The sequence below is a fragment of the Brachionichthys hirsutus genome, unplaced genomic scaffold (assembly GCF_040956055.1).
Source record: "Brachionichthys hirsutus isolate HB-005 unplaced genomic scaffold, CSIRO-AGI_Bhir_v1 contig_301, whole genome shotgun sequence".
In the NCBI taxonomy this organism is placed as follows: domain Eukaryota; kingdom Metazoa; phylum Chordata; class Actinopteri; order Lophiiformes; family Brachionichthyidae; genus Brachionichthys; species Brachionichthys hirsutus.
In genome coordinates this window covers 19,747-35,579 of record NW_027180376.1, presented here as the reverse complement: position 1 = coordinate 35,579, position 15,833 = coordinate 19,747, and the positions used below count along the sequence as shown (strand labels likewise).

Genomic DNA, 15,833 nt, shown 5'->3' with positions numbered 1-15,833 from the left:
GGAAGGGTGGGGAGACTTAGAAACAAAGAGAACGAGACACCCAGAAGGATCCTGGGACATCCAGGTGGATTTGAGCAAAAAAAAAAGGTGGATGGGAGGGGCGGCACCTGATGAATAGATTAAGAGACAAAGAAATGGAGAGAAGACAATTTAGAGGAGGACAAAGAAAAACAGCTCAGAATAAGGAATTTCTCTGAGTGTGAGGTGGTGGCCAGCTGTCTGGCAGTGAAAGAAAGAAGACACCAAAAAAAGGGAGAAATGAAAATGATGTGATGATGTGTTTCAAAACTGCAACAGGAATTCACTTATTTAATAACTGCAAAGTAAAAAATCATCAGACGTCCACCCTGACTCAGCCGGATAGAGCATTTCTCAGGCATCTTTATTCTGCTTTCAGTGTCTGTGATGAATACATGTTTGTTTTTCTTTCTCTCCCTTGTTGAAGATTAACGACACTTGAAGTCGCTGCACTTTAATGAATCAAGCAGATGAGAGATAAAGTCGAGGCAGGATTCATGTCCTGATTCAGACGCATCACGCGGTGAACAGTCCGAATCCTTTCGCCAAGCTGAGCTGGAAATAATTGCGATGTGATTGAAAAAGAAACATTTCCTTCTGGCTGCATGCGCCAAAGTTTTTCCAGGTTTTCGTTCCACCTTTTTTTTTTTTTACACTTAATCGACAATAAATCAATATTTCACGGCTGCAGAGTGTTTTTGACACTGCTGTTAGCTACACTAGCGACTAGCAGCTAGTGGCATGACTCAATGAAAGGCATCTATGAATGAGGCGGCTGCTCTGACTCGTTTGATACTGACCGACCCTTTGGTGGTACCTGAATGTCTCCTGCCAATTTATAAGGCCAGGAGTTCTACTGCCCAAGGTTTAATGAGCAAAGCAAATGAATGACTGAAATTTGTTACTGATGGAAACACGTTAGAGTTTCCATCAATCGTTTTTACACCTCACGGTGGAAATAATTAAATCAAACGAGGAAAATCAAAGTGGTGCATTTAAAGCTGCGCGCAGTGTTTCATTGATTAAGTGACTCTGAGGAACTCCACTAATTATAGAGCTGTTACGGTCTCATTATGTTAGTGAGCCACAGACTCATGGCTCCATGCATTTGTGTTGTTGTTGTTGTTGTCGTAATCCCTTGTGGTTAGCAAACAATTTATGGGTGAGGAATGAGGACGATTAATCAGAGATTAAAATTGGCACCAGCAGGAAATGAATAACAGGTGTGATGATGTTGAAAGACTTTCTGCCAGGGTCCAATAGAATGAAAGGCGTTTAATTCCACATGAATTCTGAAAAGCAGTGGTGCATTGCAGCAGCCAGAGGGCCAATGCCTGCAACGTTGGGCCGTAGCGCAGCCAACGATTCTCAACAGTCAGCATTGAGACAGTTTGTCTCTGCCAGAAACACAAAAATCTGCAGTGCAGGTTCTCTAAAGGGCGAGCAGATATCCTTCAAATGAAATGATGGTGCTAGGAAACTGTCTCTTCAATCTGTCATGTTGTTTTACATTATTTGGGTGTTTAAATATTCGATTTTATTAAAGACGTTTTTCATGTTCTCAAAACAATTATTCAGAATGAATACGCCTGTTCAGGAGGAATATAATTGAAGCCTGGAACAGGAATGAGGAGAGATTTTTCTTCAAATGTAGGAAGAGGAGAAATGAAACTCAATAAAATGTAATAATGAAATAGTGATGCATTAAATACGGGATGGAGGGAGTTGACAATATGTACAATGCAAGCTGCAGAGTACCCATAATCCTCTCTGTTTGGCCCTGAGGTCCTGGCATTTTTTGTGTATGTGTTCTGGTGTCCGGGCTGGTTTACATTTAAGTGAGTATATGTATGTGGGTGCGTGCATGCGTGCCCTCATAAAAACTTTCCTCTTGTTTGATGTGTTCGTGGTCCCGAATCTGAGTCACCGTGCGGTGGGTGTTCGTGTGTGTGCTTGTGTGTGTGCGTGTGTGTGTAGGTGTGTGTGTGAAGAGATGAGATTAGACTTCCTTCAGGGCATTAGTTCCATGGAGGCCATCTGAAGCAACAGGAATGATAGGAATGTGGGAACGGTGATATGCTTCGCTTTCTCCATCACCACTAAAATGCGACGGGTTTTTTTTCTATAAAAAAAATCTGTGCGAGGGCACAGAGCTGAGAAAATGTTGCACTCTGAAGCGAAGTGATCGTCTCTGCTGGTGTTCTTGCTGGATCGAGCCCTTGGTGCTCGTTATGCAGCTTTCAGCACCGTCTAAAGCAGCCTCGGAAGCTGACAACAGAAGGTTACACAAATACCACCGACCAACATGAGTCATCACCACCTCGGCTATTAACAGCACGGGTAGACTGGAACAGCAGAAACAGCAAACCTCTCATTGGTGACTGACGTTTCTCTCCACAGCAACAGGGGTTCCAGGTTCAAATCCAGCTGATGGTGACAAGGGAGCCTGTGTGCAATTTGCATGTTCTCTCCTTGTTTTTTTGGGTTCCCTCTGACTTCCTCCCACAGCACAAAAACATTTGATATGGTGGAATTAGTGACGCTAAATTGTCCATTGCTTTGTGAATAGCTGCCCGTTGTCAGCTGATGGTAATAAATGGGTTCATCCATCCTGTATGAGTTGTTTTAGACCCGTTCTGCGTTTGCGTAGACGTGCAGCTTTACGGTTCCCTGCCTGACGGACCAGGCGGTTCGACCCATCTGCCTTGCAAAGTGAGTTAGACGGCTGTTTCTTGGTTCGGGGCGTTGGAAAACCTCGACTTACCGGGAGGAGGTGGAGGTGATTCATCAAAAGCACTTTGTTCCTCTATGTTTGGTTTTATTTTGGCTTGAAAAGCCTCACTCCACGTGACGGTTTTGCATGCTGGTGCAGCACCATAGTGAGAATTCTGAGCCATGTGTCGTGATCTGGTGTTTTGAATGAAGACCGAGGGAATGGGCTGAGTGCGTTTGTTCAGCAGGTGTTTAATTCCTGTAGTGGGCTCAGCATCCAGCTCTCCTGCTGCGACGAGTTATTAATGGCTTCAGGTTCATTACAAGGATCCAGCCAGTAAGGCTGCCAGGATGCCCAGCGCTATTAATCACACACACACACACACACACACACACACACACACACACACACACACAATCTGTTTACACTCACCTACGCATTGTACACTAATCAATCCACAGAAGTAAAGACACAATGACGAATTTGACTGTGGGAAAGCGGAACATCTCTTTATCTCCCTCCTCTCCTTTTCCTGATGTCTGCATCCTTTTCTTTCTCTCTCGATCCAGAGGACATCTTCGTCCTCCACGGGAAAGACAAGAAGAACCCTCTCGTCTACGGCCTGTTTACCACTTCAAGGTTTGTGCCTCTTTAAAGTAGAACATGACAGTAAGTTGTTCCTTGCTCTGGGAATGTCTTCATGTCTACAGAGATCACTCACACTGAAAAACACATTTACTGAAGTCACTGGTATTGATTTAGAACCCCTGCATATACAGTACAATAAAGAACAGCATAAAATGTTTTTAGTAACAGTCTGTTATTTATAGAGGAGATAATGTGACAAAACGTTATGCTAATTTTAATTGGTATGATTTCCTGAAACATAAAAACACTCACGACTGATAAAATTTAAAAAAAAGATGTGCTTCCTTTTGCTATTGTGGGATTACGGATTTCTTTTATTTTTGGAGTTTCCATGGCAACAACTTATATCTATTCTCAAGAAAAGAGCAAGCCTCATTTTCGAAGCACATCTCGTAACCTGTGTATTCCCTGCTTGACAAGTTGTACCCGGAATGATACAAAAACACAAGCACAAGCTCGATCGTTTCCCAGCTCACTGCCACGTAGAAAGACTCGGGGGATGTGTCACCTTCTGACGGCTCTTATTATTTCATGGAATTGCATTTTTATTTGGTGCTTTAAATTCCAACTTTCTGGATCACGAGATTTGAAACGTTGCTAAGCTCTAGATCAGGATGTCATGAGTGGTTGATCTAATGTTCTTGTATAGCTGAAAACGCTTCCTAAAAGTGACCAAACCGGAAAGTCCGTAATCCACCACAGAAACAGGATTTTAAAGTAGAAATACCATAAATTAACATTGATATTTTTAAGGAGATAACAGTAAATTTAAACCCTAAATTTATTCTGTGAAGTACATTAGAAACAGGAGTATAATGCGATTCTGAGAATTAATGTAGCTTAAATAATAGAGGAAATAATTATCATTTACTTTTGTCTTCGAACAGAACAAATTGTTGTTTTCACTGTGAACGGATGTAAATTACATTACACTTATTTGCTTTATCTAACGCTTGTGTGTGAGGTAGCAAACAGAGGTTATCGCACTGCCAGTCATTACGTTGAGGAAATGGCGCTCATGTCGGCGCGTTAAAGTGTGACTAAATACAAGCTTCTTTTTGTGTTGCTGCGGCGGCCGTAGATATATATATATATATATATTGTCTTTCAAGCATTTGGATTTTAATGAGAGAAGGCTTCAAAAACTTGATGGAAAAAACAAAAGATGAAAAAGGTTTTTCTTGTCCTCCAAAACATACCGATGGCATCTCGCGTTCTGAGAATAGCCCAGTTTCTGAGGCGGACCCCAGTATGACGGCATTCCTGCTGGCGACACAGGGAAGTGGTCTGTTTCTGGGCTTTGGAAATTCTCTGCAGTCCCAGCCTGCAATAGATAAAAAAGCCAAGGCATCACCCAGGGTGGAGCTCCAACCACAGAACTGCAGTTTGGAGAGGTCGCTGCATCTGGCTGGAAACGTCTGTCTGCTGCACTCATGACTGAAAACAGAATAGTTTCTCAAGTGCATACTCTGAATGTGCCCTCTTTATTTGGTTTCTTTAATTGAATATAGCTGTAATTTAATTTTCTTAGTTAGAGTTCTATTTCCATTCAGTCATTTTATTTTAGACAGTGGTCATAATATTTCTGTAACAAAATTAAACATTTTTAATGCAGATTTAAATTGTTTTTGGACACACTGGTAAATATTCCCTTCATTTTTACATTTGCACATTGTCAAAACATATGAGTTTAATGCCCTGTAGCTCAATGTGTCGTTGAGTAAAATACACATTTCAAAATTACAGCTCACTTCAGTGGTTGAGAGAGAAAATAGATCCTCCCCCCAGAGTCAGTCATTTGAGATGAAGCAGAAACACCTTGACACATCAAAACAGCCTTTCTCCCGGTTTTGCTTCTAGTAGTCCGCCAACTGGAACCTTTAACTCTCAGCCAAAATCTTGAGCATGATTTGAACTCCAGCAGAAGGGGTGTGTTGTGGTGAGGAATAAAAGCAGCTCATTCAACCAGGCTGGACTTTGGGTTGGAGCATTTTCAATCAATTGATGCATTCAAGCTGAAAAGCCATAATGACTCACAGCTCTTTAATTCACTTTAGGATTTAATTTACTTTTGCTTCGAGCACCTTACAGTGGAAATAATCAAAGATATGCTTGGGCTATTATTATACACAAAAATAGATGGAAAAGGTTCTGACTTTGATGATTGACAGTTGTGCATGTTTCCCCTCGGTCATCCTCAGTGATATTCTGAACGGTTCAGCCGTATGTGTTTATCGAATGGAGGATGTGGTTCGGGCTTTCAAGGGAAACTTCCTGCATAAAGAGGGACCTCAGTATAAATGGGCAGAGTTTACAGGAAAGGTGCCCTACCCACGACCAGGAACTGTAAGTTAATGGTGAAAAGGAAATGGAAAGTTCATTTTTAACAATTGCACCAATGAGTGTAAACGACTTCCAAGCATTTTCCCCCTCTGTTCCGTCATTCATCAGTGTCCCAGCAGTACATACGGAAGTTACAGCTCAACCAGAGAGTATCCTGATGATGTCATCTTCTTCAGCCGGACTCACCCGCTGCTGCAGGTTCAGCACTTCTTCTGATTAGATCGCACAGATAGAATTGAATTAGGTTTTGTCATACTCTATATATCCGAATTCTTAAAAGAGGAATGGGAAATTAAATGAGCCAACGGTTCTCGGCAGAAGTACGCTAACCCAACAATGATGAACAATGTGATTAAAGTCCTCAATGCAAGAAGTCAGCCCAGCTTCCCTGTATTTGTAATAATAGCATTGCATTCACAGAATAATTCAAAACATCAAATTTGACACTGTTCCAGGAAAATGTGCTGCCACTCGGGGAGCGTCCCCTTCTGGTTAGAGTGGGCGTTCCCTACAAGTTCAGCAAACTTGTGGTGGACAGAGTGGAAGCTGTGGACAGCACCTACGATGTCCTGTTCATTGGCACAGGTAGAGTCCATACATTGGACATTTTCCCTTCAGTTGTGCTTGTTGCTTTAAACTTTCAGGAAAACCCCTTTTTCCACAGACTCGGGCCTCGTGTTGAAAGCAATCCATCTACCCAGAGAACACGGTCAGAGCCAAGAGGTCACTCTGGAGCAGCTGCAGGTCTTCCAGGTATAACACAAACATGATGTCATCTTCAAACTGGGAACCTTTCACAGAATTCAGCCCAGCTGCTACTGCTTTTATAAAACAGTGTCCATTAAAGTGACACATTCTGCAAAAAATACAAAATGTAATGCTTTTCAGATTTTCAGAAGTTCTTTTGGGGGCTTTCATATATTCATCGGTGTACGTCCAACTCCTCATAATATGAAAGCAAAATGTCAGAAGCCTTAAACTTACTCTGTTAAGTAATTTCAACTGTCAAATCGCCGTTGAAAAGTGGCTTCTGCGCATGTGTTGACGACCACAGCGGAAGTGTAAAGTGAGATGTCCGTCTGCTAGCTGCGAATAGATTCGATAACTTCTCCTTTTGCGGCTTGGTTTTTCATTTTTCGGTATTTTCAGAATCCCTGCTTTAGTTTACATTTTCCCGTATTCACAGATTTCCCCGTACTAATTTCTCCAGTAGGCCATACTGATCAAAAATACGCCTTTCCCGTACAAAAATACGGGAAAGACGTATTATTTGGCAGGTATGGATGGCAATGACCCGAAACCACCAAAATATTACTGTAAGTGCAGCATTTGGTACGATTTACAAAACAAAGAGAGAAGGTTTTACACCAATTTGGGAAATGATGTGTCTGAGGAAGTGGCCTCTTCTGTGGGTTTGCACAACATGTCTCTTATTATTACTGCATGTGGTGCCACTCAGTGATGTCACTTGTGTGCTTCCCATTTTTATAAGACTGCTGTACATCTCTGTTGAGCCTCATGGTGCCAATGATGACACGACAGACTCCATTGCCATCTGTATTCCTTTAATATAATAAATGAAAGACAGACAATGTTTAATGAGGACAAAACTGAAATACTACTAGTTGGCCCAAACGTCTTCTAGAATATGAAAAACATTCCTTAGACGGGGATTTGGGGATTTCATGGCCTTTTTTAATGCTTGATTAAGAAAAGTAGTGTGAAATCGTAAGTTACTCTCTGCTTTAGGGCCAATGTACACGGTATGAGAGTTGATTGTTCCTCAGTCATCAGTTCACTAATTGGCTTTTGTCCTGAACTTCATGAGTGACAAGTGATCCCGAGTGTTTCATTCATGTTGTGTTCTTTTCTTATTGTGTTTCTCAGTTTTCTTTCTTCTTTCTTCTTTGCAGCACAAATCACCAGTGACAGCCATGTCACTCTCAAAGAAAAAGGTAACAGATAAAGGAGATAGAAACTCATTTTTAAACTTGTAAACTCTGCTCGGCACACGAACACACACACACACGCACACCATGACACTTACCACTCATCTCTTCACTTTGTATCTCCAAGGACAGCTTCATCACCAGTTTCTATGGTTACCCTTCCTCAGTTAGAGCAGTAATAAAGAGATACAGCACACACACACACACACACACTCATATTGTTACAGTAAGCAAGATGTTAGACTCAGAGTGAAGATAAATCCGGTTCAGCTGTCTGACTCTGTTTTATGGGTACAAAATAAATGCACTCTTGGCTCATCCTCATTTATTATGTTCCTATTTTCTCGTTCTCTGTCCCTCTTCCATTCTATTTCCATTTCCTCCATCTCCCTTAGTGGTTGTTTGTGGGCTCCAGCGAGGGTGTGTCACAGCTGGGCCTGTACCAGTGTGAGCTTTACGGTCAGGCCTGTGCCGAGTGCTGCCTGGCCAGAGATCCTTACTGTACCTGGGACGGTCAGGCCTGCAGCCCCTACATGCCCACTGTACGCAGGTAAGACCTTTAATCCACACAACAGCAGTGACTTGTGTGTTTAGTGTCCCTTTCACGATGAACATTTAAGGACAAACGCATGGAATTGATTTTCTGTGATCACTCTGTGAACCACGTGTGTTAATACTTTGAAATATGAGCAGCATTATATGTTAATCCAGATCTTTCATCATTCTTTACTCATTTAGCATGTGTTTCAGTTGGCCAACATGTGGTTCCGTTTCAAAACATAATGAACAAACATGTTTCCATGATATTTGTGAATGATAATGTTATGAATGATGACACCTTTCCTGTAGTGCCAACAACATAACAATGTACACACACAAAACAAAGGTACAAAAGGCCAAACGATGATGCAGCAAAAATGATTATGTTTGAACGTACTTTCTATGTCTCGCTAGCCTCTCCTTTAGCACCACCAGCAGGACAATTTTACAGTGTTTAGCTCCACTTTCATAAAATTGTCAGAATGTTGACATCATAATGTTTAATTAGCATCGCTGCCTCTTTTGACTGTCATTTATTTTTCTACAGGAGGAATGCTCGTCATTTAGGGGAGGATGAGGATCCGCTGACTCAGTGTGTCAGACAGGGAGGTGAGGACATCATTTATTTAGCTTCGTATCGATCATTTCCTGCAACCACATCTCCTAAATAAATGTACACGATTGTCTTCAAAAGATTGTTCCTCCTCCTTGATGGAGTGGCGGCTTGGATGCCCCTGTTTACAGGCCCATGCACTCCAAACAACCACGCCGCCAATGCAACAACACAGGAGAGCTATTCAGGACAGGACTCAGCAGTGCACCGTATTAACAGAAAACAATATACACATTGAGAAGAAAGAGGGACTGAGAGGGGAGCCATTGATAGCCAACTGGAGCCACTGTGACCTCTCATCCACAGATAATGAAGTCTTAGTATCTCTCCCCAGAAAATATCACCACCTTTCACACTTTCAATTTAGCAAAACTGAGAATAATACTAATAATTCACATGGTGCTCCATTCGCCAAACGAACCACTCGTGTCTTCTGCGACTACGATGATGCACAATTGTGCTTTTGACTCTCCTGTCAATGTGTGACCTGAACAACTCTCAATGTGTTAGCGACCTCAGCAGAGTTCAAACATCTGAACTCACCAACAGTCCGTTAGAACCGAAGAAGATTACGGATGAGAGGCGAAGCAGCTTCAAGCCCCAAACAGAGGTCCGCTTGCTTCGGATTCAACCTTCAAAGACGAAAAAATATATCAGAACTGAAATAATTGAAGCTAAAGAGAGAACAAGTTGTCATTAAAAAAAATACAATCAAACAGAATGAATCCAACACAATCATATCGCCAATGTGTCACATCTCTTTCTCACCTTCAATTAGCTGGCCTACAGGTGGAGGCGGAACAGAGGGTGATGATGGTTGCCGAGGGCAACAGCACATACCTAGAGTGTCTACCCCGGTCCAGACATGCTGCTGTTACCTGGTATAAACAGGCTGGAGAGAACAGCCCTGAACTCAACCAGGTACACACACGCACACACACGCACACACACGCACACACACACACACACACACACACACGCACGCACGCACACACACAAATCTTTCACAAGGCCAACAACACCAACTTTACTGAACATACTACCACAAGATAAAAGCTTGCACTCGCTCCCCGTCCCTCCTCCTCTTCCTCTCCAGGTGGTAACAGGTGACCAGCTGGTTGTGATCGAGCGGGGCGTTCTGATTCGTCGAGCTGAGCTGTCTCACAGTGGTGTGTACCACTGTCAGGTAGAAGAGCATGGCTACCACTGGACTGCTGTCACAGTCCGCCTGGCTGTCTGGAGTCTGTCAGCCAATCGCCTGCTGGCTTCCTGGTCAAGCTCGTCCTATCAGAGCACAGGAACCCAGCCCTGGTACGAGGACGTCATGGCGCTAATTTATCCGGGAAACCTCGGCCAACACTGCAGAGCACTGGGATACCGGCCTCCTCGCAACCACCGTCGCCACGGTGACGTCAAGGCAGAGCAAAAGAAAGAGAAGGAAAGGGGCGAGAGGCACAAGCATGGAGGAGGAAGAGGAGGAGGTGGAGGAAGGGCAGTTGGGAGAAAGAGCAGGAGCAAGCCACAGCAGAGGTCACCAAGGAGCGCTTGAATGTGGTGCGGAACACCAGGAAGTTGCATACACATCTAGGCTCATGCCCACACTAGGACACGCAAACACGCATTCATACACTGAGACAGACACACAGACTGTATGTACAGAGACAGCAACATGTGCATGCACTTATTTACATTCATCCTTTCATTATAATGGCAACAACGGACACAACTGACGTATGTACAGAAGGATGTAAACAACAGAGGCTGTGTGCTCGGACAAAAGACGTGAATCGGGAATCTAAAGTGCAGGACCTGAGGCTGCACAGCATGCTGAGTGAAGGATGAAGGGCATGTCCGAATAGCTGACTGGGAGCTGTAACAACCAGATGGAAGATTTGGAACGCATTCAAATAATAAAAAGTCTTGTTCCCAAAGTTATAGTTATAACATATACAAGACATTCAGCCCTGTGTGCTGCCTTCAAAGACCATACTGGGGGCTTTGCAAGGTCCTGCTCTATAATTTCAGATTACTAAATCGCTGGCAAATTTTCTCCAAACCAGAACAGATGTTTTAGACTGATTTATTTTCTGCCAGGCAGTCATTTCACTAATTACACTTTGAAAATTAGTTTACAGAAACTTCCATAATGCTTAAGATATGTAATCCACGATGGAGAACATGCTGCCTCTTCCTTTCCGCTCTTAGAAGCTGCCTGTAGCGATTTCCAAACTTCTCTTCTCTGTGTTGCTTTCGGTTTTCGCAGAGTCTTCTTTGAGCCTCATCAAATTGAGATGAAATCAGTCAAAATCCTTTGCTTGGAGGTTGGAATGTGAAAGCAAGACAAAAAATATTGTGGGGGGGGGGGGGGGGGGGGGGCAGTTTGGTTGCAGTTTGATTCCTCAAATGTCAGAGCATCTTGAACTCATCATCAGACACTGGTCTCGAAATGTTAAGTTTTCACTGGCTAAATTAATTTTAAATTATAACTCTTTGTTGCAGTTTTATTAGCAGTGTTTGCTCATTTCGCTTTCAGGACCGAATTCTTGACAGTATGTTTAAATGTCGGTAAATAGTACTCAGTAGATGAGTTTGCTGTCTCGTTTCCCTCATTGGGGAGATAAAATAATAGTTGACCTACCACGAGAGCTCAGTTTCCTCAGATGGGTGTGGTCTTACAAGCCCCGCCTTTCAGCGGTAAATCTTGTATTCTTCACTGACATATAAGGCACTGATCATATTGCACGCTACAGACAGTTTTGTATAGGTTCAGGAGGAAATGTTGCATTGTCACATTTTGAATCATCTTTTTAATGTTGGTTTAGTTTGTCCCTTCATGAGAAAGTGTACAGATTTCAGAAATATGTTGTACGTATTGTTATGCAGGACATTTGTGGACATCAGCTACATTTTGCAGAACAATTGTACACACAAACATGATGTGTTGCCGGTATTAGATGTCACATAAAAGAAAGCCAAGAGGAATATATTATAAGTGATACTCTTTAAAGTCAGTTTATACTTTATGTCTGTCGGACAAAACAGCTGTTTATACTGTAACTTTGTTTTTTTGTGTGTTTTCCAGTTGTGTTTGATACGACAAGAAATCAATTCAAGGAAGAGTGAACAGTCGCTTAGCTGTGCAGAACAAGCATGTTTCTCGACCTGTGGCTCGGGACGTTATAGAGATTAAGGATTGTGTAACTGGTCGTGTAACCCCAGCTGGCAATGAAATTTAGCTGTAAATTAGCGAAGCAGGTCCAACAATATAAAGAAGCCTTTATTGGACCAAAGTTGGAAGCTGGGAAAGCAGTAAACAGGCCTGGCATTACAGAGACTTCTGAGTGTAACGTTCTCAGGCTGGTAAATCATAATCTGTTTTCAATGTGAAAATGTTCAAGCAACGAAATGTGTTCCAAGTGGATTTAACTTTATTGTTGTTGGTATTTATTTCTCTAATCTCGAGTCGACTGAAACTTTCTTGTTCAAACAGTTTTGAGGTGAGAACGCTTTTAAAACACCTCCGACATCAATTCAACCATGAAGTCTCCCGTATTTAACATTGTCATTGACGCATATATTATGCATTTGTGCCCACACATTTTAGTCTAAACAAATCAACGTCCTCCACTTCACCCTGTCCTTTGCATCGTCTGCCCCGACATTTCTAAACACTATCATCTGTTTTCTGTTTATGCAACATTTCAATCCCACTTATTGAAATTCAGATATAAGATATTCCTTGTTAGCCCCACAGGGGGGGGGGGGGGGGGGGGGGGAGAGAATTCCAAAGATCGTGTCCTGCCTGCAGTTTTTGTTGTTTTTAAAGAATTTTGCTCATCGTGCTGACAAATCAAAGAAGAGCCTCCTCAGCCGAACACAGATATAACATTTGAAATGTGTTTCTCTCAGAGTTGATGAGGTTTCACAGAAGAAAGAAATCAAAGCCAAGTTCAGCAGCGATGCACGAGTCCAGAGATCAAATTGCATTCAGGATTAAAATGAGTCATGTTACTTTTCAAAGATTGATGTGAGAGAGGGGAAACGAACAAAGCCAGAGACTAAACGAAAACATTACTTAATGTCCTAATCATTTCTATTTATATCCATTGATTACGACAGTCTAGTTTTGATGGTTGTGTGTGTGTGTGTGCGCGCTTGTACAGTTTGTACCAGTTTGTTTTTTGTTTGAATTGGATGGAACCAGTTAGAGCAGCTGTAAGGAAATGTCTGAGGTCAAGTTGGTAAATCTGCGATCAGACAATGTCGATGCTGTGAGAATAATAAACCGGGACGGCTGAGAGCAGTGAGGGCCTGCAGACGTTTACTCCTGGGCTTCATGCTTTGACCACATGTAAGAGCTAACAAGAGACCTGCTCCTTCCTGAATGTGTGTGTTTGAGGAGAAGCTTTGAGGGGGAGTGTGTGTGAGTAACTGTTGAGCGTTTAAAGTGTGTAAGTGTCAGGTACAGCTGCGTCTCTCAAACGATAGGGTGCGTGATTTACTATGAAGCAGGCAGGATAAGCTGAATTAAACGTCACATGTGACATTTACATAGTCAGTTTGAATACATGTTTAGTGTAATGTTTTCTTTTAAAAGGAGGGCAAACTTAGTTTAGTAGTGTGTGGACACAAGCTGCGTTAACCAAAACACATACCCTCAACTCAATGTCAGGCTTTTTTTTTACTTTCCATCAAACTGTCAGAAATTGTATTTCAGTTTCAGTGTTTCAAAGTAAGAATGCAAATTCAAAAAATATAAAAAGCTCTTCTATGGACTGGCTTGTACTTATTGTGTATATATATATGTGTGTGTGTAATACGTGTATATTTGTATCAGATCCAAACACCACACAAGTTGGAGGCGGAACTCCTGCAGGACATTTTTGTGAGCAGCATAATTCCCCTCCGAGACGAGGCCTCTCATTCACCGCTGCTTGCATTGTTTGCATTTGAGTGTCTGCTTTTGTCCCTGATCTTCCAGAATGACTCCTTCACAGATAGAATGAACATGTCTTCTTCTTATCTCCTGCTGTTATCGGAGACTTTGCATTTCTTTTTGTAAATATGTATAAAGGTCTGCTTCCAAATGACAGTTCGTGTTGTGTGGCTCATTGTGACAAATCGTATTGAGATGAATGTAAAGATGCATTGCTAGCTTTTCCTGTTAGGTTGAAGTTAAGATCTCAGCGTTTACTAATCTTTAAAACCCAACTGGCTCATCTTGAAATACGTCTGAACAAATGCCTCTCTATTGTAAGAGTTGAGCCTGCGTCGATAGATTAGAACCATGACAACCCTATCGTTGGATTGACTTGATCGACTGTACTTTAAAAAGAACGATCTAGTTCATCACTGAGGAACAAAGATTTGAGCTGCTGCCCGGTCATGTAAACTCTCTCCCTCCTCCCTACGGCTGTTTACATTTTGGAGAGTCTTGTTTAGCATATCATTTTTGAAGATGCAAATGCATGCAAACAACTTTGGATGCAAAATGAGTATGAAGTTACATCCCCGGAATTCATTCCGGTCCAGTTCCATCATTTCTTTTGCACGCTGTCCATCACTGTCATCACTTCAAGACGGTAAAATAAAAAACTGCCATCCATCTCTGCCAACGTGACCACACACTTGTTAAATGCTCAGCAACCAGTGTATTCTGCTGAGGACTCTGATGGGTGAACTATATGTTTCAATCACGTCAAGAACCAAGAAGCATTTTCTTTGGTTCCGGTCATTCTCAGTTGGGTTTTTTTAATGAATACTTTTTTTCATTCTGAGATTCACTTTGTGAGGGTAGTCATTGACTAAACGCAAACAAGTATACAGGCGTGTATCACATGATATTCATCACCATTCATCCATTGTAATCCTTCTCAGTGAAGTGTTGGCAGTTTCTCACCTCTTGGTCCTGATAACGTTCATTTCAAGGAGTCAGCACAGCCAATTCTTTTGCTGTGTTGTGCTTGAAGGTGGGCCGCTACGCTAAAATCATTGTCCTTTTTCCATGTATCTTATTGTGTGGGGTTTTGTTGAAATCATGCAATCATCTACATTTTCTTGTTCTAAAATGTCCAGACAGTGTTTTCAATGTAATTAATATCCTGTACATTCCATGAAAACCAGGCAGCCTTACGAGCATCAGATTTGCAATGAAAACCACGAAGTAAAAGGAAACGAGGCCGTTGCTCTGTCGTATTTTTCTTAGGAATGAGACATTCCTTCTGTGTTTCCCACCGGCCACTACTGCCTGACAGAATAAATATGATACTATAATTATACTGCAAATATTCCCATACTGTACTGTAATATTGCCAAAGGGTACCACATAGTTTTGCAAACCAGGCCTCATTTCCTTAAAGACCTTTTGACTGACTGGTGTCACTATACCAGTTGAGGTCACACAAAAGTGTTTTTGTATGTGAGCAGTGGAAATCGGTGGAATCAGTGGAATTGCTTCAGACAGCAAGATTTGACTCTCCCTGTGCGGCCTGAGTTTATTCAAATCTCTACCTTGTCACTGTCCAAAGACAGAAATACAGGTGATCATGGTTTCTTTTCATCACTGTGTTCGAATGCAGCAGTTTGATGATAGTTTGCTATCTTCGGAGCTGCAGCAGGTTTGCTTGACTGTCAGCCCTTTTTTTAAACAAGCTTGAAGCCTTATGTTACTTGACAGTAATCAAGGTTAAAATGTTAATGCCATGTTTTAATCTTAATTGTGATCAAGGTTAAAATGTTCAAATTGTAACCTCGATTACAACAAGCTTCATTTATTTATTATACTGACAAAGGATGGCACTCACATAGAGCTGGCCCGATGATGTCTTGGTTGGTCGAATCTGATTGAACCAAAGGGGTCACAGAGAAAGGAATTAATTTTGGTGCTGTTGCATAATTCCTGAAAAAGACAAAGAACCTTTGTAACTACCATAAGTAAATTTCACGAGCGATGACTGAACATGCCTTTTTATTTTTTACCAGTAGAACAACACTTCAGTGTTGGACACAA

The 15,833-nt window shown here is 42.0% G+C and overlaps 1 protein-coding gene across 1 annotated transcript in view; it reads left to right on the top strand.

Moving 5' to 3' along the window:
* LOC137914269 (semaphorin-3A-like) overlaps positions 1 to 10,373 on the top strand; it is a 47,775-nt gene extending 37,402 nt beyond the window's left edge. The window contains exons 11-20 of the mRNA XM_068757874.1: positions 3,301 to 3,370; positions 5,581 to 5,725; positions 5,831 to 5,920; positions 6,178 to 6,307; positions 6,387 to 6,475; positions 7,636 to 7,677; positions 8,067 to 8,221; positions 8,759 to 8,820; positions 9,603 to 9,745; positions 9,921 to 10,373. Coding sequence (XP_068613975.1) covers positions 3,301 to 3,370; positions 5,581 to 5,725; positions 5,831 to 5,920; positions 6,178 to 6,307; positions 6,387 to 6,475; positions 7,636 to 7,677; positions 8,067 to 8,221; positions 8,759 to 8,820; positions 9,603 to 9,745; positions 9,921 to 10,373 — 1,379 coding nt within the window. The remainder of the gene's footprint in view (positions 1 to 3,300; positions 3,371 to 5,580; positions 5,726 to 5,830; positions 5,921 to 6,177; positions 6,308 to 6,386; positions 6,476 to 7,635; positions 7,678 to 8,066; positions 8,222 to 8,758; positions 8,821 to 9,602; positions 9,746 to 9,920) is intronic.
* The last annotated feature ends 5,460 nt before the right edge of the window (positions 10,374 to 15,833 follow it).